Consider the following 24101-nt stretch of genomic DNA (forward strand, 5'->3'; position numbering starts at 1 on the left):
TCAGTTTGCAGAGATGCTGCTGTAGCTCTTCCTGGCGGGGAAGGTCAGCGGCCTGGACAGGTCCAGCGACAGCGCCTTGGGGTGCAGCACCCGCCGCGGGCGCAGGGGGCTGGCGCTGGCCCTGGGCGAGCAGAGCGCGGCCAGCTCGGGGCCCGGCGGGCCGCTGTCCGGCAGCGGGGCCTCGGCCGCGGCCCCCGGCTCGGTCCGGCCGCGCGGCAGGCTGGGCGACGGCTGCAGGCTGTGCCGCTTGGGCGGCGGCGGGCTGTGCGTCTGGAACCGCACCGTCTTCACTTGCTGCAACGAGAAGGAGACACGGTCAGGGTGGGGGCAGCGGCCGCCCTCCCCACTCTGCCCAGAGCCCGGGGGGAGCCGAGGGGATGCCGGCCGGGACGGGGTCTGGGGGGCAGCCCCGTGCGGTGTGCAGGGCTGACGGGTGCAGAGCCCGGGAGCAGCACCCGCGGTGCAGCCGTGCATCATGGAGCAGAGACCCGGGTCCAGAGCACTGTCCCTGGGAAGGGGGAGTTGTCACTGGGGCAATTTGCAGAACCATTTTACCTTTATGAAATTTCCCTCTGGCTGCCAGAGGGGAGAGAAATTTCCACTGCGAATGGCTCAGGCACAGCCGCGTGGGGCAGACGGGGAGCTCTGAGCCACCAGCCTGGTGCAAAGTCTGACACTCAGGTCTGTGGTGTTTGCTCGTTTGCTCCCAGAGTCTCAGGCACTTTGGTGGGATTTTTGCCCAATTTAAGACTTCAGAAAAGTCTCCAGACTGGTCATGACTGAGTGTTGGTTTACCCTGATGGAGCCCCTGGAGCATCTTGCATTTCTAGAGGGTTTAATCTGACCAGCAGTCAGCAACACAAAGGTCTGATTTGGTCATGCAAGTGCCAGCCCCAGTGATTCCTATCAGAGCAGAACCTGGCGCGGACGGAGCGGCGCCCGCGGGGTCTGGCCGCAGTCAGCCCTGGGCTGGCGCTGCCACGAGGGGCCGTGAGCAGGGTGACCCCGGCTGTACCTTTTCGGTGCTGTTGCGGGAGGTGTCCGGTTTCACCAGGATGGACGGCGGGGCCGATGCTGGTGGCTTTGGAGCTGCCTCGCTCTTTGCTGGAGGGTCTTTGGCATCCAGGGTCACGGAGCTGCACATGGAGGGGGTTCTGCTCTCCCCTGCTCTGACCACGGGCGCCGGGGAGGCATCGTGGGGGAAGCTGGGCCTCGCTGCCGCCGCGGGGGGGACGCTGTGTGACGTGGGGCTGGCGTACGGGTACAGCTGGAACGGCTGCGGTCGCAGGGCGGCTGTGAGGGGGCGCCGGAGGGAGCCGGTGACGTGCACGGGGGTCCCCGCTGGCCCCGGCCTCTGCAGGGACCCGGCTGTGGAGCAAGAGCGGTTGGGAGCAGGTGAGTCAGGAATCCCACATCCACAGCTGCTTTCCCGACCGCAGCGTGGGAGCTCACACACTTTATTGCTTTCACAGTTTCTTGCTGTGCACAAGATTGTGAGAGATATATGTATAGATATATATATTTTTTCTTTTTTAACAGAGCCACCACAGGGGAATGAATCATTTCCAGTGAAACAATCTTAAGATAAATCCAATTTGGAGTCTGAAACCCCTGAGAACGGTCCCTGCGAGGGCGGCTGCCCGGGGCAGAGCAGTGCCCGCGGTGGGGACCGCGCCGCACAGACCCACCGGGAACGGAATCCCAAACCCCCAGGGCGGGCTGGGGAGAGCAGAACCGGCTGAGCTCCGCGCAGCCTTCGCAAAGAGCTTTCCTGTGCCGGCTCAGACCCTGGAGGTACCGAATAACCGCGCCTGGGACCCCGGGCTCTGCTGGGCTGGCAGGACGTTTGCTGGGCCCCTCCGTCCTTGGGAGGGCTTTTCCTACAGCCCCGGGCACGTGCCAATGAGAAGCATGTTTTGGGTTTTTGCGGAGGAGGAGGAGAAGAAAAATAGAGCTGATATGGAAGGTGTTTTCCCTCCAGCTCTTTCCTGTATCAAGGCTTTTGACTTCACAATTTCACTAGGTAACTCCTGCTTCTGTTTGCTGTGAAGCATCCTTTCTCACCTTCAGGCTAGTCATGATTTTATGCATCGTGATATTTCCAAGCTGAATATTTTTTCTCCTGAGCTATAAATCATTCTGGTTTCCTGAATGGAGAACCCCCAGCACTTACTCTTCCTGGCGCTGCCGCGGCCGCGCCGCAGCGGGGCCGGTGCCGCTCCCGGGGGGATGGGCACGGGGACGGGCAGCAGCGGCGGCGCCAGCGCTCGGCTCTGCCTGGGGCCGCTCTCGGGGCCGCTGCCCTGGGAGGAGAGCGAGGCGCTGGAGAGCGTCCAGGAGGCGTACAGCGCAGGCATCCGCGGCTCCGAGAGGTTCGGCTTCCTGCGGGAAACAGGGAAGAGAACAGGCTCACCCTCGGCCCGGGGTTTTGTGAGGAAAGCGGGAGTCTGCCCAAAAGGGAGCGCGGTGGTTTTAATGCGCCTGCACCGCTCGCGAGTCAGGGCTTTGGTGGGGAACTCTGTGGGTGATACAGTCATTCAGGTTCCATTGCAATGAGGGTTTTCATCATCATCACCTGAAGCCGCTAAATTGCCAGACCCCCTCTCTGCCTTCCCACCAGCACACTGGCCAAATAGCGCTCCAGTTCCTCGAGCAGGCCATGATGAACTCCTTCTCCTAATTCATTAAAGAAAGAAAAAGCTTTACCTTTTGGGGGACTAGAGGAATGATTTGTGGCTTAATAACTGAGCAGCGATTCATCAAATAACTCAGGTATCAGTTTATTATTTCCTAAGGAAGACAGAACAGCAGCTCCAACCCCAGCACTTATGGTTGAGGCGCTATATGAGGCTATTTAGGATGACTGGGCTGTGCTCTCGATTATTCGCTTGCTCTGTTTATGGGCGAGGTGAGGCCGCGGTGTTATTGGAGGCTGCATGGGGCAGAAATGAGCTGGAGAAATAGAGACTCATCCCCTGCACTCCTGGATGCGGGAGGGAGGGTGCCGGGGGCGATGCTGCCATTAAAGCAGTGCTGGCACCTCTGGCCTGAGCCAGGCCCTTGGCAGAACAAAGTCGATAAGCAGGGAAAGAGAAGTGGGGGGAGGAGGATCTGGGAGCACACGGAGAACTTCTGATCTGCCGCTAGAAGCTTTCAGGGAGGTGGAGGCTGATGTGCCCCTGACTGCAGGACCGGGGGGTCTGAGTGGGGATCCAGCGACTGCAGCTGCCCTGTGAGCAGAGCTCCCTGCGCCCACCCGTCCGTCCATCCATCCATCCCTCCCCTGCACCCATCCCTCCATCCCTTCCCCGCACCCACATCCATCCCCTGCACCCACATCCCTCCCCTGTGCCCATCCATCCGTCCCCTGCACCCACATCTGTCCCCTGCACCTGTGTAAGAAAAACCAGACCTGAAGAGAGGAGCGACGTAGTTGCTGGGGAAGACGCCCACCCTGCCGGTGACCAGGGACATGCCCCGCAGCCAGCCGTCCTGCTCCTTCCCGAACACACGGACCCCTTCTCCCTTCTGCAGCTCCAGCTCCTCCGGCCCGTGCGCCATGTAGGGATGGAGAGCCACGCACCTGGGGACAGGGGACAGTGACTGCCTGGCAGGACGGCCGAGCGTGGCCCGAGGCCTCGGGGTTGAACTGTGCTGAGAACTGAAGCTGCTGGCCTTGTGCGAGCAGCGGCCGTTTGCCTGAAGCCTCTTCAACCAGCACTCACATCGAACCTTTGGCTGCTGCTGTTGCTGTGGAGAGAACTCGCGGGGAGGAAACTGCCCGTAACCCCAGGCTAAAGCGACACGGATGCAAGAAAAGGCAGCAGGTACAGAGCAGATCCTGGCCCCGGTTTCTGTCCCAGAAGCCCCAGCCGGGCGCTGGGGAGCAGAACGCTGCTGGTGCGCGCCCGGCACAGCGCGGGCTCCGCTGCGCCACCGCCGCGGCGCTGGGCTGTCCGGGCCGGCACAGCCAGGGCTCCGCTGCGCCACCGCCGCGGCGCTGGGCTGTCCGGGCCGGCACAGCCAGGGCTCCGCTCCAGCACCGCTGCGGCGCTGGGCTGTCCGGACCGGGGCGGCGCACGGGGCGAGCACGGGGACGGGGAGGCGGCGGCTCCGCTCGGGGCTGGCGAACAAGCCGGACTACGAGTTCATTTGAAATCCCTGCTAGACCTCCCTGTTGTGATTATGGGAGTATGTGAGTGAGGAGCCTTTGCTTTCCACAGTGAGCCGTGTGTGACCACACAGCGATTCAGAAGCGAGAGAAAATGGCACATTTTTCAAAACTTCCCCTCCTCTTTTTTGTTTTTTCCCAAGGGGAATGTGATCTGCTCCCAAATATTAGTGAGTTACAGACCAATGCAGTAACTATCAGCTATAATTTAAAACTAAACCAAACAGACTAGTTGTCTGGGTAGTCAAGGACTATCCCATAACTTCTAAAAGGTTCCTCTCTCCCGGTTGCTCAGGACCATCGCTGGCAGTTTGGCTGGAAACGCCCGTTGTTACCAAGCGAGCGCTCGGGTCGCCCGCAGGAGAGGTTTGGTACCGGGTGTCCCGGTTCTGCGGTGCTGCTTTGCTGTATGTGGGATTCCTCCTGAAGGATGGGATGCGCTGGTACTAGTTTGATACTGGGGGGCTGAGAAAGGAGCTGTGCAAAATAGGCAGCTGATTTCAACACTTTAAACCAGTCCTGATTCTGTAAACTGTTTTAAGGTTTTAGGATTTTTCTTGCACTTAGGATTGAGTGTGTGCAATAGCCTGGGTGACCTGTGCTAATGCAGGACAGTAGCAAATACCAGGAGTGCAGGATGGATTTATGGCTGTTGCTCGTGCGCTGGGGTTGCCACAGGTCTGCTCGGTACGTGAAGGTGCTAATTACCGCCTGGACAGCTTGTTGTGTTGTTATTGGGTGGTTTATCACAGTGCCAGGCTGAGGGATCTTATCTGGAGGAAAACAAATCCTCACAGTGCATTATCTGCAAATTGAATGCTCTGGGGCAGTTTTACAAGGTTGGATCATTCAAAGCACCGGTGACCATCACTGTCTTGCTTAAAACAAGTGACTAGAGGCGCTGAAAGAGTAATTAGTTTCTTTATAGTTAAAAATTTAAAGCGCGTTGTTGACAAATGGGTGGAGCTATTTAACTCTAGTTAAGTGCGGCACTAAGGTGCTGGGAATATAACTCAAAAAGATGAGCACAGTGATTTGGTGAGGGATGGACCGGAATCCATCTCAAATGCTTCCACTCGCTTGCCCGAATTCTTCTCTATCCCAGATTTTCCTGAATTTACTGTCTGATTCAGCTGCGGTCGGTCCGTGCGAGCCCCGCGCAGACACGCTCCGCCGCCGCAGACACGCTCCGCCGCCGCAGACACGCTCCGCCGCCGCAGACGCTCCGCCGCCGCACCCGCGCCCACCCCGGAGCCGCCTCCTCCGCGCCTCCCCGCCCGCGGGAGCCTTGGGCTGGAGGAGCATGACAGGTGACAGAAGATGCCACGACCCCATGTGTTTGGTTTCTGTACGTACATGTAAGCTGACACGTGGTGCTGCAGTGGGGGAAGAGTGACGATGGCTGCTGAGTGCCCCAGGGAGCCTGGCACAGCGTAGTAAGATGCACTGACCTGCAGGGAGAAAGGAAACTATAAATTGATCTGAATATAGACTTGTTGTAGCTACTGGAAGAGCAGCTGAAAACATTTGTCAAGCTTTTCTCACACTTCAGGAAAAAAACAAAGACTTTTCAGGAGAAAGAAGAGTTTGGAGCATTGGACACAACCAAGACCAGACGTTGAGAGGAAGTGTGCGGTGGTTCTGTCTGCTCGGGGCTCCCCAGAGTTGTGCCGGCTCCGGGAGGTGAGTGAGGTCTCCGCAGCCCCACAGAGGCAGGAGCATTTGTTATCTCCCCTTTGCAGGCAGGACAGCCCGGGCCTGTCACAGGGGTGGAGGGACTGGGGACAGTGTCCTCAGGGGTTTCCAACCGCCTCCTTTCACCGGCAATGGTCGTTTCTGAAAATGGTGAGAGCCAGCGGTGCTGCGGAGCCCGGCGCGGGAAGGTCCTGGAGCCCGGCGCGGGAAGGTCCTGGAGCCTGGCACAGGAAGGTCCTGGAGCCCGGCGCGGGAAGGTCCTGGAGCCCGGCGCGGGAAGGTCCCGGTGCCCAGCCGTGCTGGTCGTGCCAGCCGAGCTCGGCTCCTGGTCCCAAAGCACAGACACGTTCCCGGGCGCTCGGAGCGCGCGGCTCCCCCGTCTGAAAGCAGCGCAGCCATGCCGGGCGCGGCGGCTCTCGGGAGGTGACACCGGCCCCGGCCAGGCCTGGCGGCTGCGGCGGCGGCTGTGGCGGCGGCCCCGGGGAGCCCGGGCCAGCGGAGCCAGCGGCCGGGATGCGGCCGGGATGTAGCCACAGTCACGGGCTCCAGCAGAGACCGCAGGATCTTAATGATGCGCGTTGTCGGGGCTTTAATCTCTTATTCATTTCAAATCTAATTTCTAGTGGTCATGTCTGTAACGAGGTGCTGGGGCGCTGGCTTTGCAAGGACCTAGAGGAAAAAAGGTGACTCACCAGCTGTGTTGCTCTCCAGTAAATTAAGTTAATTAACAAACCCCAGCAACTACAGCTTCTGTCACTGGACCTGGAGCAGCTTCCGTCACTGGACCTGGAGCAGCTTCCAACCCTCTTTACGTTCCTTGTTTTCTAGTCCAGATAGGGTCAGACCAGCCTCTCAAATAAGTGAAGCTGATTGGAAATTATAATTCTGTTTTAATTTTGATAGCCATAACTTTTGAAATTTGGGGATTTGGAGTTTCTTTTTCCTGCATTGGAGCAAAATGACAACCTCTTGTAGGTTTTCCTGATGGAACTGTATTGAAATATACACTTCCAGATGGAACACGTAATGTTTTTCATCTCAGTTCCCAGTCTGCATGGAAGCAGTGATCCCTTCAGAACACACATCAAACTGGGTTTGTGTTTTCAACAGAGAGGAAAGAAGATTGAATGAAGTATTTTCCAGCCAGGTACAAGTGACTTCAGCATTCACTTCTGCTGATGTCTCGTGGGTACCTTGCGAGCCCCTGTAAGTACAGAGTTTCGCTTTCTGCCTCCCCTTGGGTCTCTTCCTCACTCATCGCCCCATCTCGCTTGTTGTCAATGTGCTTTCCAGCTCGGCTCCTGTCCCAGCGCCTGCTGACACGGGCAATTCCGCGCCGAGAACGTTCGTGAGGCGCCTGGTGGGGCAGGAGATGTTCCCCTTTGCGTCGCGGGGCCGCTGGTGCTGCTCAGCCGGGTTCTGCAGCTTTCAGGCCATTGACAGGTGGAAAAGCCAGGTGTGCTGGAGGGCTGGCAACAGGTTGATCAGCTCGCTGTACGCGCGGCAAGGGCAGCAGCAGCTCTGACCCGGGGAACGGGCCCGGCCGCACCTGGGAACGGCTCCCGCGGCCGCCGTTGCGTTCTTCCCGAGGCGGGTGCCGTGGGGCAGCGCCGGGTCCCCGGCCCTGTGACCCGCGCGCTGGCACAACAGGCACAGACGCGTGTCACCGCCTGCAAGCCGGTTGTGTCTCCCTGAGCCCGGGGGGCAGCAAGGGCAGAGGGAGGGCTGGCGGCAGCGCCGCCCCGCCGCTCCTTCCCTTTTATGGGCCGAAAGGAGCCCGAGCTGAGCCCTGGTGGCAGCGCCAGGCGGGTTTGAAAGCCCTTTGCTTCCCAAGCCTGTCCTGCGCCCGCTCCCCCGACACCAGCACCCTGGGGATGGGACTGGGACGTGTCACCCATGGGGCGCTTCAGGGGCACACTAGTGGTCTCCTTTGCTTCCCTCAAATGAAAGGAGCCTCAGAGCTTAGGGCAAGGGTCACGTAGCTACAAGATGCTGGAAAATTCCCACTTGTTTTGATCCCCACGCTGCAAACCTCCGGGAGCAAAACTGTTGTGGAGAAGACAGGAAATTCCAGCCCTTCGAAGGCAAAACATTACATGTTCACTCTGTTGCTTCTGCTGTTGACAATGGTTCACACTGAGACGTTTTTGGTAAAATTATATTGGATTTGCGAGACAAGATAGCATTTCAATTGAATTATAGTTCTATTGTAAGGCTTCATTTCCTCGCACATAAACCAGGATCTAACATCCAAGGCTCTTTGCAGGCTATTGCTAAGTACAAAATGCCTGCTGGGTTTTATTGCACAGACACCAAACTACCAGGGGCTGGCTTATTGCTTTACAAAACGTTAGAGTAACCTTGAATACGGAAGATGTCGTATAAATCTAAACAAACCCTTTTTGCTCCCATTTCAGATGATCCGTGAAGATTCTGTATTGAGAACTTTAGTCAGAGCGGGAAGAAGAAATGAGACTCTCTTGCCTCTGCACATCAAGAGCGGACGTGGCCCGAAAGGTCGGTCTGTGTGTGCGATCCCAGCGTCTCCGCCAAGGCGCCGCCTGCAGAGCACAGGGGCTGCGGAACCGCCCGGCCTGGCACAGAGCGTCCGTCTGACGGGGGCACATGCGGGCACATGTGGGCAGAGGACGAAGGGGAAGGCTGACAGCCCCGTTTTGCAGAAGCAGGAGGCTGCTCTGTTATTCCTGTGGGTGCTACGACCCCGCTGAACGGGCGTTGGTGAGGCAGCCGGTCCCGTGGGCAGTTCGTGGGTTCGGGAACAGAGCTCGTGGTTCCGCAGTGTCGTGTGTGCCCCGGTGGGCAGAGGGCAGGTTGGGTTCAGAGAGACCCAACGTGTTCTCCTGCATTGAGATTTTGGGCTTGTTCAAGTTTTTCAGTGAAGCGCAATGCTCGTCATTGAGCATGAGCGTTGGGGACGCTGGGGACTCCTTTACGCTTGAGATGTACCAGAGAAACTGAAATAGCAATTCATAAAAAGAGCGGGTTTCTGGGTTCCTGTTGAGCACGGGAGTTGGACGAAGAGGCAGTTGAAGCAATTGTGGCAGCACAGACCTGCCCAGCGAACGCGGCCTCTCCCTGGCCTCGTGGGCTCGGCTGCTCACAAGTCAGGGCCCGATTCTGCAGGTCCTGCCGTGCCGGTGCAGCTGCAATCTGAGAGGAGCTCGGAAGGGCTCCGTGTGGAGGTGACGCGGGGAGAGCGGCCAGTGGCTGATTTCAGCTTTAATCCTGCAAATGTTGAGACCTACGTCCTTGTAGGGCAAACCAGCTGTTTGCTTGCAGGGTGAATTGGGGCGCACACCCCAATTGGGGTGTGAATTGGGGTGTACACCTGGAGCTCACTGCAGGAGGGCAGAAATCAGAACAGGAAGGTGCTTTATCCATGTTTAGTTACTCTGATAACTTAATTTCACCTTTTATGAATTGTCTTGGGTCCCTGAACTCTGAACACAGACCTTTCCAACTGAAAAGGAGGGAGAAAACCCCAGGCAGCCTGCTGTGGGTGCCGTATCTGACCGGCACTGTTAGCATGGGAGCTTTGTCTCGGTGTTCGTGCTTTAGCTTTCACACTGCTGCCTGCGCATCAAGCGTTTCTGCCCAGGCTCCGCACGCTGGACTCGCGCTGGTGCCGCAGCATCCGCGCCGCCGCCGCTTACCTGGACAGGGGCTCCGCAGGGAAACTCGGCTTTCTCGCCGCCCTGGGTGGCCACGCTGGGGTTGCTGGAGCTGATGAGGACGGGGGAGCTGATCTCCAGTGCCGGGCGCTCGCCGGGCGTGTGGACCATGCGGTTGAGGGTGTTGAGGGCGGTGGTGATGGAGAACGGCCGCAGGCTCTTCCGCCGGGAGTCGGGCGCCTTGGGGAACGCCGGCGGGTCCGCGCCCTTCGCCTTGGGAGTCGCCACTCGTAGGGACGCCACCTTGAACTGGGGGGACCAGTGGCTCTTGCTGGCGTGCAGGAGCTGCCTGGCAGTGGTGTTTGGCTGCAAGAGACAAAGGGAGACGCGGCGGCACGTTCAGGAGCCGCGCCAGGCACAGCCCGCCCGCTGCTCGGTTTGCTCTTTCTCTCCTTTCCTACCCGGCAGCAGAGCTGTGGGCAGATTCCCGGTGACGCTACAGGTGATCTTTAAAAACGTGCAGCTCACTCATTTCCCTGGTATGTTTTCAGTGACAAATCCCGGATGCAAAAGTACTGATGCAAAGCTGACAGCAAAATGAAAACGCGTTTGAAAGATGTGTTGCTTAGACAACAAGTTACTGAGGCTGGTGCTGCTCCCCAGTGCTTTACAGAAGGTTTGTCCCCTGTCGAGACCTTTGGCTGGCGGCGGCGGCAGCAGGGCCGGCTGACCGCAGCAGCGTCACAAGAAATATGGCTCTACGTGAGCGGGGTGAGCGGGGCGTTCATGCACTCTGTACGCCGGTACAGGGTGCGTCTCCTGCAGCCGACGTTACGGCGTGGGCTGGAGAAGCCCTCGGTGACGGTGGCAGAATCAGATCCGCCCAGTTACATCTCTGTAAGCCCAAACACTCATGGCTTGATCCTGCTCCCATTGAAAAGAGCCGGGCTTGTTAACCACGGGGCTTAATGAGGGAAGAGTCAGGCCCTGACTTTGCATACGGGCAACGTTCAGACAGTATTCCTTGGAAACTGCTGATCAAACAGTATTAATAGCAAAGGGCATGTGGCGACAATGTTTTTTACCGCGATGACTGCCAGGGGAATTAATCATGATGTCCTGCTGACAGGAACGAATTGCAAAAGCCGAGATTCTCCCAGCGGGGCAGGGCCGCCGGCCGGGGCCCGAGCGCGGGGGCCTCTCTGGCATCAGCACCTGAAACAGGGAGCGTTTGCACATTTTCCTTCTCCTCACCCCTTAAAGCAAGGGTTTAAAGCTATAGTGTGCGCATATGTACACATATAAGATGCTAATATTGCCATTACTGCATGTAATTAAACTTTAGCCTAAACTGGAAACGTTTTTCTGCCTTCTCTAAACGTCAGGAGATACAATAAAATGGGACACAAAGCGAAGTGTCAAAGCCACGGAAAGCCTTGCGTCTCCCAAGGCAGAACTACCTTTGCCTTCCCTGTAATTAATTTCTGATTCCTTGGGTGGCTTTATGTGGCCCTAACTGACTTATTTCTGTTAACGCCAGACATAAATAAGTAATTACTGAAGCTAAAATGATTTCATTAAATGAAAAGATATTTTACAAAATATGTTAGAGCTTCAAATAAGATGCTTCGCTAGTGTCCTTTTATAAAATAGCCACAAAGAAGTGCTTGCTGTAATTATGACGGCTGCAAGTATTAATTTGATTTCTCTGCATTCTTGTTGGTGCCATTTACACCCTGCATCTCCAGCTAAAGGCAGGAATGCAATTAATGTCTAGACCAGCACTAACGAACACCAGCAGGGAGCGGGCGGCTGAAGGGTCTGTGGAGCTGGAGCACGGGCCCCCATGGCATGGGGACACGGGGACGGGGCCACTGTCACCAGCAGCTGGGGCTCCTGGGGAAGATCCCCCGCAGACAAGGCTGCACAACAGCCAGTTACCACAGAACCCATTAACAATGTAGCTTGGATATTTTGCCTGAATTTTGCGTTTGTGTCCCCAGTTTTCTTCCTTGCTGTGGAGGCTCCATGGCAGCAGTGGAGGGGTGGGCAGGGTGGGGAACGGGCGCTGTGCACTCGCTGGGGACAGTCCCTGCTCGTCACCTCGCTTGCCCTGTGCTGCCGCCAGCCCTGCCGGGACGGCGGTGGCCTCGCGTCTGGCCTCGCTCAGCACAATGCTCAAACGCCTTTTTAATTTAAAGCTGCAAGCGTGGTTGAATCGGGACGGTGGGCGTGAGTCTGAGGGCGAGGACGTGGAAAGCCTTTGACTTGCTGGACGGTTTCTGTCACCCGAAATGGCTCTATGACTGCCACGCACACACTAATAATGAACATGGCATTTTTGCTGCAGACCCAGAGAAGACGCTGTGTGAGCGCCGGACGCGGCGGGGCGCGGCAGCAGCTCTGCCCGGGTCTGCAGTGCCTGCCCGGTGGGGCCCTTCCTGCCGGAATGACTGGCCGCGGCCACCGAGGGGACAGGGACAGGGACAGGACAGGGGGCTGCTCTTGCTCTCTGCAGAAGCATCTGTTTGCTTTAGATCTGCGCTAACTCCCCACGTGTGAACGGCGCTGTGGGAGCAGAGCAGAGTGCAGCCTCCTGCCACAAATAAACAGTGAGTAAGCCCTGAAACAAAGGCAAATAGAGGGGAAGAGAAAAAACAAATGCAGACGGCAGAAAACTGAGGAAGGCGCCTCCTGCTAATAAGTGAGGTGATGATGAAGGGAGGGTTGCTCTGCCCAGCCTCTGCAGCTGACCAGCACGCTGGGAACCCACATGTGCTCGAGCGGCTGGTGATTTGTGACACTGCTCTGAACTGGTTTTTCTCTCTTAGTTCCTCCCCTAGTCAGAAACCACAGCGGGCTCTTGGCTGTTTGATTTCTCTTGCCCCACACCAGCCACCCCACATGCAGCTGTGACTCCCTGGGGACCCCTGGCCTGGACCACAGCTCCTGCTCCTGCCTCCTCCCTGAGCGCCCGCGGAGCATCGCGGCCCTGCAGCGCTCATGGGGAGCAGTGGCACCTCTGCAGGGACACCGGCGCTCCAGGCAGCGCTCCCTGCTCCGCTCTGCCGTGTCTCACCTCCTCTGACACTACGGGGACCTTGCTGGGAGGTGCATCACTCAGAACAGTGTGTCCTCCACCAGAGCCAACGTGAGCTCTGCAGCCTTTGCGGAGCGAAGGGAAACACGGTCCAGGTTGGGGTGCTGCTCTGCCAGTGCCTCCGCAGGCTGGGCACCTTGGAGCTGCATAACCCATGTGTCCCCAGGCCTGGGCGCAGTTTTCTTTCCCATGTCACAGGTGTCGCTCAGCGCTCTCCTGGCGCGCTGCGGGGTGGCGTTACCTTGTGGAAGGTCAGGCAGTCCTTGGCGTCGGTCCTGTCCCTGCTCAGCTCGCTGCAGAGCGCTCTGCCCGCCGACGGCAGCTGCTGGATGACCTGCACGGAGCTGGCGGGGAACACGCCGCTGAGCCCGTTGACCTCCCCCAGGTACCAGTTCTCGTCCAGCTGGCGCAGCAGCACGATGATGTCCCCCTTGTTGAACCGCAGCTCCCCGGGGCTGTGCCCGCGGTACGTGTACAGCGCCTTGGCTCGCGGGACCTGTGGGACCAGGAACAGCCCTTGCATCTGTCCGTGCCAGCCATGCTGAACGTAGACAGGATTCCCCAAAAGCATTCCTAATTACTGGGAAAAATTTAGAGGTCTAAAGCTTAAGCATGCATCTATTTGGATTAACTACCCACATCCTTTCCTGATGTCTTTTTCTAATGAAGACAAGCCCCAAAATACTTATGCTAAATTTGTATCAAGATGAAAAGCTGGCTGAACTTGTTTAAGAATATTAGGAAACAATTAATGCCTTAAACTAGTCTTCCCGTGGGATCTTGTTGCCTGCTGTAAGGTCTCGTCTAATCCAGTGCCTGTTTTACCGACCCCGGGTGTTTCTGTGTCGGGGTGACTGAAGGTCGCAGCCGTTGTCCCGCTGACCTGGCGCTGTCACCTGCAGTGGCCAACAGTGCCTGTCTAGGGGAGCGTGCCGAGCAGGGTGAGCACAGGTCACTGCTCCTTCCCCTGCTCTGCCAGCGGGTGACCAGGATTTCTGTTTCACTATATAATCTGGGTTACAGGAAGAAAGGCTTCTTAATGTTATTGTTGTTGCAGTACAACATGAGTAGGAAGGTAACCAGAAAAGAGATGAGGGAACTTTACCATCCTGACTCTCATCGCAATGAAGCTACAAAGTTCACTTAAAATAACTGCTTTACAGACCTTTATCTATACTTGAAAACTCAGTTTAATACACAGTGCAACATACGATTTAGATGGCTGACTAAACCCGGAGCGTAACCCAGGCCATGCAATGGGAGGGCAGCCTGGGGGGTGTTTTTTGTGGCAGGAGTGCAGATGTGCTGACGTTTTCTGCACTATGGAGCTGTTCTAGTTCCACATTTGGGAGCCCTGCACATTGGAAATCACTCTGCACCGCAGAACGCAGCGAAGACGTTCGGCCGGGGCCGGGCCGGGCTCGATGCTGCCGGCGCTCTGCCCGGGCGGCATCTCCCCGCGCAAATCCCGGGGCGCTGAGCGGGGCTGCTCCGGCCCGGCATCCCCCCGGCACCGCCAGCGTTCCCCCAAGCACCGCTGGCGTCCCCCCCGTGCCACCAGCACTCCTCTCCCACCGCCGGCATCCGCCCCGCACCACCAGCGCTCCCCCCGCCACTCGGCACCGTGGGGAAGCTGTGGTTCCTGCAGCTCCTGCGGCTCCTGCGGCTCCTGCGCCCGGGGCCAAAGGGGAGTGGGTTTGGCATGAAGACACTGCTGTATATCCTAAGCTATTATCTGAACTATTAGAGCTCAGATGTTGCTCTTTCCTTGAATTGTACAAGATTCTTGGCTTCAATAACATCTTGCATTGTGGTTCATTTTCTTTAATCCCTTTTAATAGAATCACAGAACCATCAAATGTCCTGAGCTGGAGGGGACCCACGAGGGCGATGGAGCCCTCGTCAGGCAGGGCGTCTGCAGGGCTTGCCCACCTGCCCGCTTCGGCAGCTCAGGGACGTGGGACAGAGAAACTTGGCGTTAGTTTCCTGAAGTGCAGAAAAGATCAAACTTTCCATGGAAATGATTTAGGTTTTGGGAAGACAACACGTTCCAGTGCTCCCAAACACTGATGATGGCAGGAAAAAGGAACCAAGAAGAGAAGAATTTTATGCACTGCATTTACTTCAAAGCGTTTGAAACAGGAAGCAATTAGTTTAATGTTTAGTCCTAATTAACTCATTTTGCCTCTTAAGTTGCACTAATAGTAAACAAACGCATTCACTGGGATTAGTGACACTGAAAGCATGTTGAGGGAAAAAAAAGACAGTGAAATAAATGAGACTGAGCCCAGCTTTGCCGTCCATCTGTCCATCCATCCCCCGAGCTCCTGCAGGACACACGGACGTGCCAGCACCAGGAGCTCCCTGCAGAGGGACAGACGGACCTGCTGTCCGTGGGGAACCTGGGTCCCGGGAACAGGGGTTCCGGGGGTTCGCGCTCAGGCTCGGTGATGGACTCGCTGGTGCTGCACGAGGACAAGGAGCACTGAGCGCGATTGCCGCGGGAGACCAGAAAACAAACAGGACCCATGCGGACTGCAAAGCAGGGCTGGTAAAGGAGGAGCACACGGGGACGGTGAGAGAATGGCTCCACAGCAGAACACAGCAAAACATAAAAGGCGTCAAGAACGAGTTATGGAAATATATTAAAAATAAGAGAAACTCTGCAATGAAATGCATGCCTATTGCTGACTGGGAAAAGTGAAGAAGCAGTGGGTGCTGAGAGTCTGCAATATTCTTTCTTTGGCAAGAGAAAGTATGATCAGATATTCTGTGAGATTAATGTTAGTAGCACAGGCAAGCAGGCAGGATAAGAGCTGACCTGGGCAGGAGGGTGTTTGTGGCTGAGGGCTGGCTGAACCTCCCCCGCTGGGTGAGGGGCTGAGCCCCCGCTCCTGCAGCTCCGCGTTAACCCTTTCCCGGCTCCCGCCCGCCTGTCCCCCAGCTGCCCCTCGGCCGGCTCTGCCCTGCCCTGCCCTGCCCTGCCTTCCCGGTGCTGCTTCCCGGCACCCCCCGTGACCACTGGCACCGTCTCTCCCCTCGCGCTGCAGAGCAGAGCGCCTGTATTCACTCCTTGAAATTCATTGCAAAACTTGGTGCATCTACGTGAATAACAGTTAATATTAATGCTTATATGCCTCCTTAGCCTCCAAAAGATAGCTGGAATTTTGGTCTTTTGGGGCTTGCTAGTAATTTTGGACACACAAGGTAACATTGGTGTGTTCCTTCGTGGATGTTTTGCCAAAGACGGCGCATCTCGTCGCTGGTCACTCCTGCTGCTGCGGGCGCATCGCAAACCACCTTTCCTTCTTTCTTTCCCCCTCAGCTTTGGCTGTTTTCTGTCCTCTCTGGGATGTGTCAGACCCTCTGCGAGGCACCTGTTCCGCTTTATTTAAAGCAGGTTAATTGCAATAGCAGAAGCTGGGTGCTAATTAAGCCCAGTGATAAAGACAAGCTGTGCCTGGAGATAGTTCACTTGGGGCTGAGGGAGCAGCTTGTCCGAGGCAAGGACGTGTCCCCAGGCGACGACGATGTGTCCCCAGGCGACGACGATGTGTCCCCAGGCGACGATGTGTCCCCAGCCAAGCGGGCCGGGAGGATGAGGTTTCCTGCTGGCATCGCCGGGTGGTGCCCGGAGCTCCAGAGCGAGTCTCCTGCTATTTGATTTCTTTCAATGGGTGTTTTGCCCTTGCTATGTCCTGTTGCTTTTTGTTAATCCCAGGCAGCGTGTTACTTCAGCAGTAGTAGTGTGAAATTCAATAAATAGGAGGGGAAGAGGAGGATCTTTTGTGTTGTCCTGTGCAGGTTGCACCTCATGTCTTGTCCCCGTTCGTAAGGGATATGGAGCCAATGGGGGAGAATTTGTTTTGTACCTGTTTTTGGTATTTGGCATCAGCTGCACCAGGGCAGCTGTCCAGTACATCTGAGTGACCGTCTGTACAGAAACCAAATTACAGATATGTGCATGTGAGGAAGCGATGGTGGCGATGGTGGCAATGCTGTCCCTGCTTTATGTGGGGACAGGGCTGGGCAGCGTGGGCTCCCCAGGGACAGACGGTGACTGCAGGACAGCTCCTGACGAGCAGTGATTTACGCAGCACACCGAGGGCTGGTTGTTATCTGCATGTTGACGCCAGAGGCCACGCTGGCTTCTCACAGTGCTAATCGATAGCCACTTGTCCACCTTGATGACCAACTTTCTGGAAGTGCCTTCAGCCTCTGCACTGGCTGCTGCATTTCCCTGCGATGAATGAGCCTGACAGCTCCGTTGTGCGCTCAGCTAGCACAGGTTTCAGGGCTCTTTAGGATCCAGTTGGATGAAAAGAGCTATTTGAATGTAAATTAATTGCCATTACAATTCTGTTTTTCTGCTTTTCGTCAGAGGAGATAACTTCAGCCTTGTCACACAGAACAAAACCTTCAAAAGTGCACTTGTCATTTCAATCTCTTCATATAATTATATTCTGAGCATGCAGACAGCTGGGTGGTTTCTGCAGGTTTTCTCCCTGAGGAGCACTGCTCCCGTCTTCCCAGCACCACGGGCTGTGCGCACCAAGCAGAGCCGCGTCTGGCCCGGCCTGCGCTCGCTGGTGCTGGCGCGGCTGCCGTGGCTTGGCGGGCGCTGCTCCGGTGTGGCGAGCAGGGACGGGCTGGAAAGCCGTTTGGTGAGCGGAGAGAGGGGAACCCGCGGCGGCTGCCGGGCAGAGCCGGGCGGCGGGGCTGCCGCGTGTGCCAGCTGTGCTGTCTGCATGAAACCTTTTCACGCCTCTTCCCCTCCTGGTCGCCGCTATCAGATGTGTTTGTCTCTGCTGCAGTCAGCGATCTCAGGCAGTGGTTAAGTTGTGTGTCATAGCTTTAAGCCGCACGGAAAACAAACTGTGTCAGCCCTCGGCGTGCCTGGTCATGATGCTCTGCCTCAGCACCGCGGTTCTCAGAAGTGGCTGTTTACCTGCATCCTGCTCCCTCCCCCTGCGCTCCCCGTTGCGGCTGGATTGCTGCGCTCCCCGTGCTGGGAGGGGATGGTGCTGGCGCTGCCAGGCCGGGCAGCGGCGCTGCCTGCGGGCACGGGGAGCGGCAGCGGGCCGGTGCTGGCAGCAGGACGGGGCGAGGGACGGCGCTGTCCCCTCCGTGGGCAGCAGACCTGCCGCCTGTGCCACGGCCCCGCCAGCGCTCACAGCTGCCAGGGCCCTGCGCCGCTGATTGCCCAACAGCCCAGGATTTAGTGTTCATGTTATTTCAGGGCAGTGACAGTACATCTCTCCATTCCCCTGCTGCCTCCGCTTCGCCGCCATTTTGATGGCAAACTAATGGCTGTTGTGATGGCCACAGCTGCGGGCCAGGACTGGGGAGGTCACTGTCCACCTGGCCTTGGGTGTCCTCGTCCTGCCCAGAGCACCCCCACTCACCGGGGACACCAGCGCGGTTACACAGGACACGAGCCAATGTGCCTCCCAACCGGCCAGGCTTCTCTTTCCTCCCCGCAAAGCCAGCGAGCAGTTTGGGGTCTGTCAGCTGCTGGGGCCCGAAGAAAACCCTCTTAAGGGGGTCAGATTGCCAAAGGACACGTCTCTTAGAAACAACCTGAGCTGTGACCCCCGTGCCAGCATCAACACACCATCCCCAGCCGGGGAGCCGCGCCAAGAGCAGCACTCAGACTTTCAGCCTCCTCGCTGACCGCGGCACTCAGCAGGTGAGCACGCAGGCCGAGAAGCGCTGTTCTATTCCTGACTCGCCATCTGAGCCTGACTCATTGCCTTGGCAACCAATTAAAACACTTCTATGTGTCTGCAGTTCGGTACCTAGTTTTGTCAGACCGGCTCCCATGCCGGCTGGGGGTCCTTCGGTTCCCCCGGCCCGGCTGCAGCCCGGCGGCTGCGGGCTCAGCAGCGGTTCGGTGGGTGATGGTGGCAGAAGCAGCGGTGTGAGCCGTGGCAGTGGGCTGGGAGCCCCGCTGTGGCAGAAGAACGATACAAATCGCTGCTTGTTTTCCAGGGAACTGGAACCTGGTTTGCCAGGGGTTTCAGCCTTCAGCCCATCAGAACAGTATTTTCCTTCTAAGCTTTCCATAGGGAACCTGGCACAGCCCTGACCCTGGCTGTGGTGCTGCCTCTCAGACAGGAAATGGCCGGGTGTCCGGCGGGGAGGACGCGGACTGCTCCTCGTGGCGGCCGCGGTGCTCGCAGCCCGGCAGAGATCCCTGCTCTGCGCTCACGGCTGTTGCGCCCTTGGCGTTTGGGGTGTGTTGTCAGGCAGCCCAAATGGAGGAGACTTCACTCTCTCTTTGCAGCAGATGAAAGTGCTAAAACTACACGCAAAGGCGAAAAAAGGCATACAACGGTATCTGCGCGAAGTGCAGTCCGGCACTGCAGAACCAGTTCCTTGGGCCACTCTCGGCATTCTTTTAGGATGAGACAAACCCCGATGGGATGCGGCTCTGAAGGAGAACTGGGGCGAGCACTTTCTCTCTGAGGCCACACAGAGGAGTCAGCTGAATCCAGCGGTTCCCTTTCCAGCCGAGGGACCCTGTGGCACATGCAGCCGCCACCTGCAGCAGCTGCTGGCGAGAGGATGCTCCAGCACTCCGCTCCGGGGAGGAGCCGGAGCCGCCTCCGGGGCACAGCCAGCGTGCCTGTGCAGTCCTCGGCTTCCTAACGCATTCAGCACTTATGCAGCCCAAGCCTGATGCAACTCATGAGGTCATTACTGTGATTGCACAGGAACTGCTGGGGTTTTGGGGGGAGTGAGGGGGTGCTTTGCACAGCGAGTGGGTGAGAAAACGTTCTTGCTCCCACTGGGTACAACCATGAAGGTGGCTTTGAATAAGGTTTCAAAAAGATCCAGCAATCCAAGTCCTGTCTGTCAAATTCAGCAAGGAGTTGGAGATGTTTCTGGAGGAGGAGAAAATACCAAGACACGGGCACTATATATAGACGTCCGTGTGAAGGTGGCGACGTTGGAGTGCAGGGTATTTTTATCCCGATAGAGGTGTTATCTGTCTATCTCCCATGAAATGCTGGAGGGGGGTGTTACAGCACTCTGTGCATGCACAGAGAAAAGAGCCCGAGTCACAGTTGAACTGGCGTGGTGTGCGCTGCCCAGAGCGAGCTGTCCTCCTCGGAGCTTCTCTGCTCCGTTTGTCGCGGGACAAAGTTCCTCAGCCGAGCGGCCGCCGAGGAGCCGGGCGGCAGCGCTGTGCGGGGCACGCGGCCCTGCTCCCCGCGCCCCGCCTGCGCCGGCGCTGCAGCCACATCAGGAGGACGTAACACAAGACGTAACCACATCTGGCACATGCCAGGGGCGGTTCCTGAGAGTTCAAAGGCTTCAGTGTAGATTATTTACGCATTCCCCTCCCAGCAAATCCTTTTACTCTTTAATTCCAGACAATTTATTATGTAGAGATGCTGAAAATCCAAAGTCTGTCCTCTCTGCATAGACGTTAACGATCTCAAAGCTGCCGGAGCGGTGCAGCACACGCTGCTCCCCCGCTGCTCGGGACCCCCGAGCACGCCCACCCCCTGTCACCAGGTGGGAAGGGAAGTCAGAAATGATTTGCATGCTAGCAAATAAGAAATAATTTGGGAAGGCCTGTAACTGGAATATTCCCTGATTTTTAAGGACTGGCTCTGTGGAATTCCTGACTGCAAACTGAGTATTTCGTTACTGCTAATTCAGCACCTCTGCTGGCTCTGCTCACACTTCCCTCTCGCAATGATGTGAGCTCTTGTCTTGCTTGCTGATGAGGGGATTTGCTTTACTTTCTTGGCTTCATGGATGCTCAAGAGGATGAAGAGCAAAAAGCCAGCAAGGAACTGTCTCTGCTGAGAAATTTTCATCGAACTTGTGACTTTCTCAGCTCCACGGAGTAAAGGAATTTATTTATATAACAGCTTCTTTGGTCAAAACAAAATATGTCCTGTATCCTGCTTTTGATGTTGCATCTGCCTGCAGTGCAGAATGGTGCATGTTAATTTCATTTGCTTTGTAGCACAAAGTGGTGCAGTCTTAGGAGTAATGAGCAGACTCTGCAGAGTGGGGGAGTCCCTGGGAGAGCACACAGAGCGGCCTGGGGGGCGCGGGGGGTCCCTGGGGGCTGGAGGGCGTGGGGGGATCCCTCGAGCTGGAGGTCGCAGGGGGTCCCTGGGGGCTGGAGGTCGCAGGGGGTCCCTGGGGCAGGACAGAACGGCTGCGCTGGCCGGGAGTCCCGACAAGCAGCAGCTGCTCTGCGGCCCCTGCTCACCGGGTTCTCCGGGCGGATGCCCAGGCACTCGGGCACTGCGAGGGCAGGGACAGGACGGGCATCCCCACTCCCGCCTCGTCTCTGCACACTCGGGTGCTCCAGGTGGGTCCCGGCTGGTTTCGGGTGCTGGCTCAGGGGTCTGGGGACACTGGTGTCCCACTGACCACCCAGAGCATCCTGTGCTCCCGTCTGCATGTGCTTAAAACCACCAAACCCAAATCGTGAGTAATACTTTTCATTCTTCACCTTGCAGCCCAGGATTCCAAAGTGTTTTATAATTAATTAACTAATTAAGTCTAAGAGCACTTTGGTGTAAGACGTTCTCTCTCCCTCGGTCGGAGGCGCGGGCAGAGGGCTGGCGCGGCCGTGGCGCAGCTCCCGCTCTGCCCGCTCCCGGGGGGCTGCTCTTTAGCGCCTTTAGGGGCTGCACACTGACAGGTGCTGCCCTTATCTAAAACCAGCAATGAGCCGAAAGAAACGTGACATGGGCGAGAGAGAGGAAAAGCAGATTCAAACAGCTGCTGAATCTCAGAGCGTTTGGCGTGTGATCCGTCCCAGATGATGCATCGACGCCCTGGAGGTTCCCCAGGACACACGAACCACTCGCACCCGGCGCAGGGTCCCCGCACCCCCCCTGCAGGAACCCCCACAGAGGGCAGGACAGAGAACCCGCCCCTGTGTGCCCGGAGTCCAGAGCTCTGCAACTCGGGAAAGTGCTGGGAGAGCAGGAGCTGCTGGAGCCGGGCCTGGGTGTTATGGAGAGCTTTGTGGAGACGTTGCAGAGAAGGACAGTTCAGGTGAGAGAAATGGAGACCCAGGAATACAGAGCAGGGAAGGGGAAGCCACACATCAGGGTCTACCCCAAATTCAGTATGAGCCAAGTTACTTCAACAGGTCTAATATCTTGTCCTTATTACTTAATAAAAGCGTTTGTACCATTAAAGAAAATGACAGGAACAACTTAGAATTTTAAAATTAGCCTAGTAAATCATCCCTAAAGTTAGTAAGTTGAGTTTAATATTTTTAATTAGTGGACCTCAAAGTATTTTGCCAAGGACACGAGCATCACTAGGTGCTTTCCTTCCTTTCCTATGGCTGAGGAAACTGAGGCACAGCAACAGGAAATACCTTTCTGCAGCTCTAACAGTTACAGCTTTGCAATTACTGATTTAATTGCTAGCAGTCAAAAATCAGTATACTGCCTGGAAGTTAAAGCACCTGAGCTGCAGCCCCCCAAAAGTCAGCAAACACCTGAGAGCTCCTGGGGAGAACATCTGCTGCGAAGCTCTTGCAAGGAAAAGGACGAGCTGGTTCTGTCTCAGCCTGAACGTCAACCAGTTGTGCTGAACTCAAACCAGCCAAATACCACAAGGAAGCAGCAGCCACATTTGCAAACACAACAATCTCTCACTTCAAACATTTCTGCAGTGCTGCTAACAGGAAAGTTTCCTGCTCTTGGCACACGAGCAGACAGCTTTGTGTGCCGACAGGCAGAGCAAAGACCGCGGAGCTCTTACCCCGTCCGCGGGCGTCCTGGGGGCGGTCGCCAGCCGGTGCTGGTGCAGCTGCAGCGCCCGGGGGACCCTGCGCAGGGAGGCGGGGGAGGCCGGGACCCCCGGCCTCTGCATCGAGCCGAACCTGGGCAGCGTCTGTCCGCCCCGGACGCCATCCAGGAGGCGGATGAGGAGCAGGTTGGAGGGCAGGTGCTCAATGCTGCAGAGGACCAGGGTCCTGCACTCGGGGCACCTCAGCTCCTTCTGCGACTTGAGGATCCTCTGCAGGCAGGGCTTGCAGAACGTGTGCTGGCAGGGCAGCACCTTCGCTGTGCCGTCGAGCTTTTCAAAGCACACAGGACACTCCAGCAGGTCAAGGAGAGCTAAATCATCCATCTTCAGGGCAGAGCTCCGTCACGAGTGGGGTTGGAGCCATCCAGATGCCACATCCACCGGAGCGGGCTGAGCGGCGTCCTGCAGCCTGGGCGCAGGCAGCGATCCTGCACGAGGAGAGGGAGGAGGGAAAAGAGCAGAACCGGGCTGCTGGAGTATGTAATACATCCCACCTACATTGCAAAGCAGTGCCTCACCAGCCAATTTGCAAATGTATACTTTGCGCTCGCATCCAAGTGTGCAGTGAGTCAGTTGTGAGTCAGTGGGTGCCGGGGCCGGCGCTGGGAGCCCTGGGTGCCGCTGGCCGGGCGGGCGGACCCGCGGCTCCCCGCGGCAGGACGGCGCTCAGCGCACACGGTGTCCGCAGGGCTCCTCGGCCTGTGGGTCACAGCGGACGCGGCAGCGAGAAGTGTACGAGCTCAGGAGATCGCAGTCCCCGATAACCATCAGACTGGACCTGTCTGCGCTCGGCTCCGGCGGGAAGCAGCCGCTCACTGCACGCATCCCTCGCACACCCACACACCGCCTCGTTTTTCTGATCGGTCCCAATTAAGCTCGCTCTCTTCCCATTTTGACAGCAGTTCTATAAAAAACCCTTCAAACACAAGGCGTCTCGGGAGGGCCCTGGCAGAGCCGACAGGCGCTCTGCGGTGCCATCCTCGCCCGGTTTGGCTGCCTCAGCTGAAGCTGAAGCAACCCAGACGATTATTCCTCCCACAGCCCAAAGTCACTCAACCGGCTCCGCTCGCCGGCGCTGCCGGCACCGCGGCGCAGCTGTGCCGGGGCTCAGGCCCGGGCTTGCGGCAGCGGGAGCAGCCTCGGCGGGGGCTGCGGGGCCACAGTGTGTGCCAGGCCCGGCCTCGGCTCCCGCTCCCGCTCCAGAGCGGGGAGCGACGCCCCGGCCGCCCGTCCCTGCGGATGCTCGGCTCAACAGCAACTGCTCCCTGGGACAAGAGCGAGAAACCAACGAGCCTGTGCTTGGCAGCAGGGCCAGGGCCCATTCCCTGTGCGACTTCCAGCGCCGTCACCGTGGGCTCCACCAGCTCGGGGGCGGGGGACAGCGGGTCCGTGGTGCGGAGACGGTCACAGACAGGTGCTGAGCGCGTCCCCTCTGCTCCCGCAGCCCCACGACCCAGACCCAGCACCTGTGGCGGGCGCTTTGGCGCAGGCGCCCGCTTGGCTGGGGGACGGGGCAGGGGCACGGGAAGGCAGGGACATGCATGGGGTCTGTAACTGCATCGCTTCGTCAGCCGATTCCCGTCTCGTGGTCTGCCCTGCTCGCACGTGCCCGTGTGCTGCCTCACCAGAGCGGGACACGGAATGAAGATCCAGGTGTTCTTCCTTCAGAGCGCTCCCATTTCTCCGCTGTGTGCTCACAGCC

The 24101-nt window shown here is 57.6% G+C and overlaps 1 protein-coding gene across 1 annotated transcript; it reads right to left on the reverse strand.

Moving 5' to 3' along the window:
* Nucleotides 1–22732, reverse strand: SH3RF2 (SH3 domain containing ring finger 2; the record flags this gene model as incomplete). The annotated part of the gene is made up of 8 exons (XM_080353132.1): nt 22352–22732; nt 12840–13094; nt 9541–9864; nt 5528–5622; nt 3413–3583; nt 2174–2382; nt 1016–1368; nt 1–294 (listed from the first exon to the last, which is right to left on the reverse strand). Exons 1-8 carry the CDS (start codon nt 22721–22723, stop codon nt 1–3), a joined length of 2073 nt encoding a protein of 690 aa, XP_080209258.1. The 5' UTR covers nt 22724–22732.
* Nucleotides 22733–24101: the final 1369 nt, after the last annotated feature.

Source organism: Nesoenas mayeri (genome assembly GCF_963082525.1).
Source record: "Nesoenas mayeri genome assembly, chromosome: 14".
Classification (NCBI taxonomy): domain Eukaryota; kingdom Metazoa; phylum Chordata; class Aves; order Columbiformes; family Columbidae; genus Nesoenas; species Nesoenas mayeri.